The sequence below is a fragment of the Formica exsecta genome, unplaced genomic scaffold, assembly GCF_003651465.1.
Source record: "Formica exsecta isolate Colony F162 unplaced genomic scaffold, ASM365146v1 scaffold969, whole genome shotgun sequence".
In the NCBI taxonomy this organism is placed as follows: Eukaryota; Metazoa; Arthropoda; class Insecta; order Hymenoptera; family Formicidae; genus Formica; species Formica exsecta.
This window is the reverse complement of record NW_021853732.1, coordinates 170,603-172,740: the sequence shown is the minus strand read 5'-3', so window position 1 is coordinate 172,740 and position 2,138 is coordinate 170,603. Positions and strand designations below refer to the sequence as shown.

General features: G+C 34.5%; 2 protein-coding genes across 2 annotated transcripts in view; both read right to left on the bottom strand.

The window, feature by feature from the left end:
* Positions 1-703, bottom strand: part of LOC115245402 (tRNA 2'-phosphotransferase 1) — a 26,081-nt gene extending 25,378 nt beyond the window's left edge. Inside the window, exon 1 of the mRNA XM_029823704.1 lies at positions 458-703. Coding sequence (XP_029679564.1) covers positions 458-469 — 12 coding nt within the window. The 5' untranslated portion in view covers positions 470-703. The remainder of the gene's footprint in view (positions 1-457) is intronic.
* An 812-nt stretch (positions 704-1,515) lies between these two features.
* LOC115245393 (A disintegrin and metalloproteinase with thrombospondin motifs 17-like) lies at positions 1,516-2,132 on the bottom strand. Its single transcript, XM_029823681.1, has 2 exons — positions 1,906-2,132; positions 1,516-1,758 (listed from the first exon to the last, which is right to left on the bottom strand). Exons 1-2 carry the CDS (start codon positions 1,993-1,995, stop codon positions 1,516-1,518), a joined length of 333 nt encoding a protein of 110 aa, XP_029679541.1. The 5' UTR covers positions 1,996-2,132.
* Between the last annotated feature and the right edge of the window lie 6 nt (positions 2,133-2,138).

The following is a 2,138-nucleotide window of genomic DNA, read 5'->3' as shown; positions in this document are numbered from 1 at the left end:
CATATACATAATATACATAAAGTTTTTGCTATCCTACAGATATCTCAGTATCTTTTCAGTATTTTTTCAAGCAAAGATTAGATTACCAGATAATGGTATAAATATTTACATATACATAAAGTTTTTGCTATCCTACAGATATCTCAGTATCTTTTCAGTATTTTTTCAAGCAAAGATTAGATTACCAGAAAGTATTTATAATGGTATAGCAAGATTAGTTATATGAATAAATGTTAAAAAAACACATGCCTTTTTTAGACAAAAGCAAAATGTTAAATAGCATGCTTGCATAAAAAAGTACATTCCATTACAAACATGTATATCTATTTTATCCATTTTCTATATACGGTTTTATATTATACGCTATAATATTAATACAAATCGTAACATATTGCAGAAAGAGAATAAATATAGCCTTTTTTTAAAACTTATTCTTATTACATCACAAAGGACTAACCTTCGAAAACATGGAATAGCACAGCTCGTAATTTTTCCCTCGCACTATGGTTCGATATTACATCTTTGTTTTATGCTAATTTGTAAATGTACATTTCAATATTTAAGCTTTTCCAAAGTGAAAAATTTGTAGAATACTCAGCAATCCTGTAATAATTACAAAATAATCGCGTAATAATACCTATTATCCCATTATTATGTTTTACGTCACGGAACAAATTGTATTTAGACTTGACCATAGACATAGTATATCTAGACCGAGCGTTTGCCTTTATTTAAGGAGTGGGGGTAAGTGTCGGTCTACAATAGTGATTTAAGCTCTAAGCCTTAAGAAATTGACCAATCACGATCAAGTATGAGGAGAATACTCGACTGTGATTAGTCAATTTCTTAAGGCTTAGGGCTTAAATCACTATTGTAGACCGGCACTAACGGTTCCGGCATAAATTAACAGTTACGGCCTGCATAAACAGAAATGTACCCTCTACAATATATGTAAAAATGAAAACAATCCGTGAAGTGTAAGCTAATCCGAACATTTACCATCATTCTATATAATTTCTTCTATCATAAAAGACATTTTATGAACTCTATAGCAGTTCTACAGAATGTTTATATAAGATAGTTATTATATTGTTGCGTGAGTCCCTTGTGTTTCGTTCCTGCGTGACGTCTGTGACGATTATATTTGATAATTGCTGTACCCGTCTCCGCGAGATCATCCCCTAGCACGTTACTACGAAGGTTGTTGATAAACAAGGAGAGACATTTTGTGGAAAGTCGTCATTTTGTAAAAAGGAGAGTCTTACGACTATCGTCTTGCCGTGCGGACACAGTTCCCGACGGCTACAATTATCATTATATTTTCTGTCTATATTTTTTCCAGTTATTAAGGTTCCATAGTTTCTTTCAAGTGTCTCGTTATTTCCGACGCAAGTGTTTGTGTGAGAGTGACGGTGCGAAATCAATCGAGATCGATTCGCGCACGCAACAATATAATATTTATTAAACTATCTCTCTCTCTCTCTCTCTCTCTCTCTCTGCATCGCAAACACTCTCTTAATAAGAAAGAGAATTTGTTTTACCATTCGTTATTTCGGGATCGTCCTGAACTTGCAGAACCCTGTGAGAATTTTCAGACGCGCGTAAATCATCTTTGCAAGGATAATCGTTGCATGTCCTTCGAGATATCGGTCGATCGTCCTCTCGACAGTGAATCTGATGAGGTTCCGGTAATTGGCCGTCCGCATTCAAGCATCGGACTTCCCGTTTCTGAATACCTTTACCGCAGGATCGTGAACACTACAAACAGAAAGTGACTAGAATTCGTTAAATCTATCAAACACACCATACATATATTTGTATGAGTTTTTGAGTATTTTGATTTGAGTATTTGAGATTTTAATTTTTTGACGTAATAAAGTGATGTAAACAGATAAATAAATTTACCGCCGTCCAGTCCGATATAAACCAAGTAGATACGCAAGAACGTTCTCTACAAGATTTCTTAGTTTCTGGTTTGTTCGCAGGACAATTCATGTCTAGGACGACACGTAGAGAGCCCCGAAGACTTGTAACACATACCACATCTCTAACTTGCTCACCCAGGTTGCAACTTGAGGAACACTAAAGAGTATAAAATCAAATAATTATCAAATTATTTCCGCGTATATATATATATA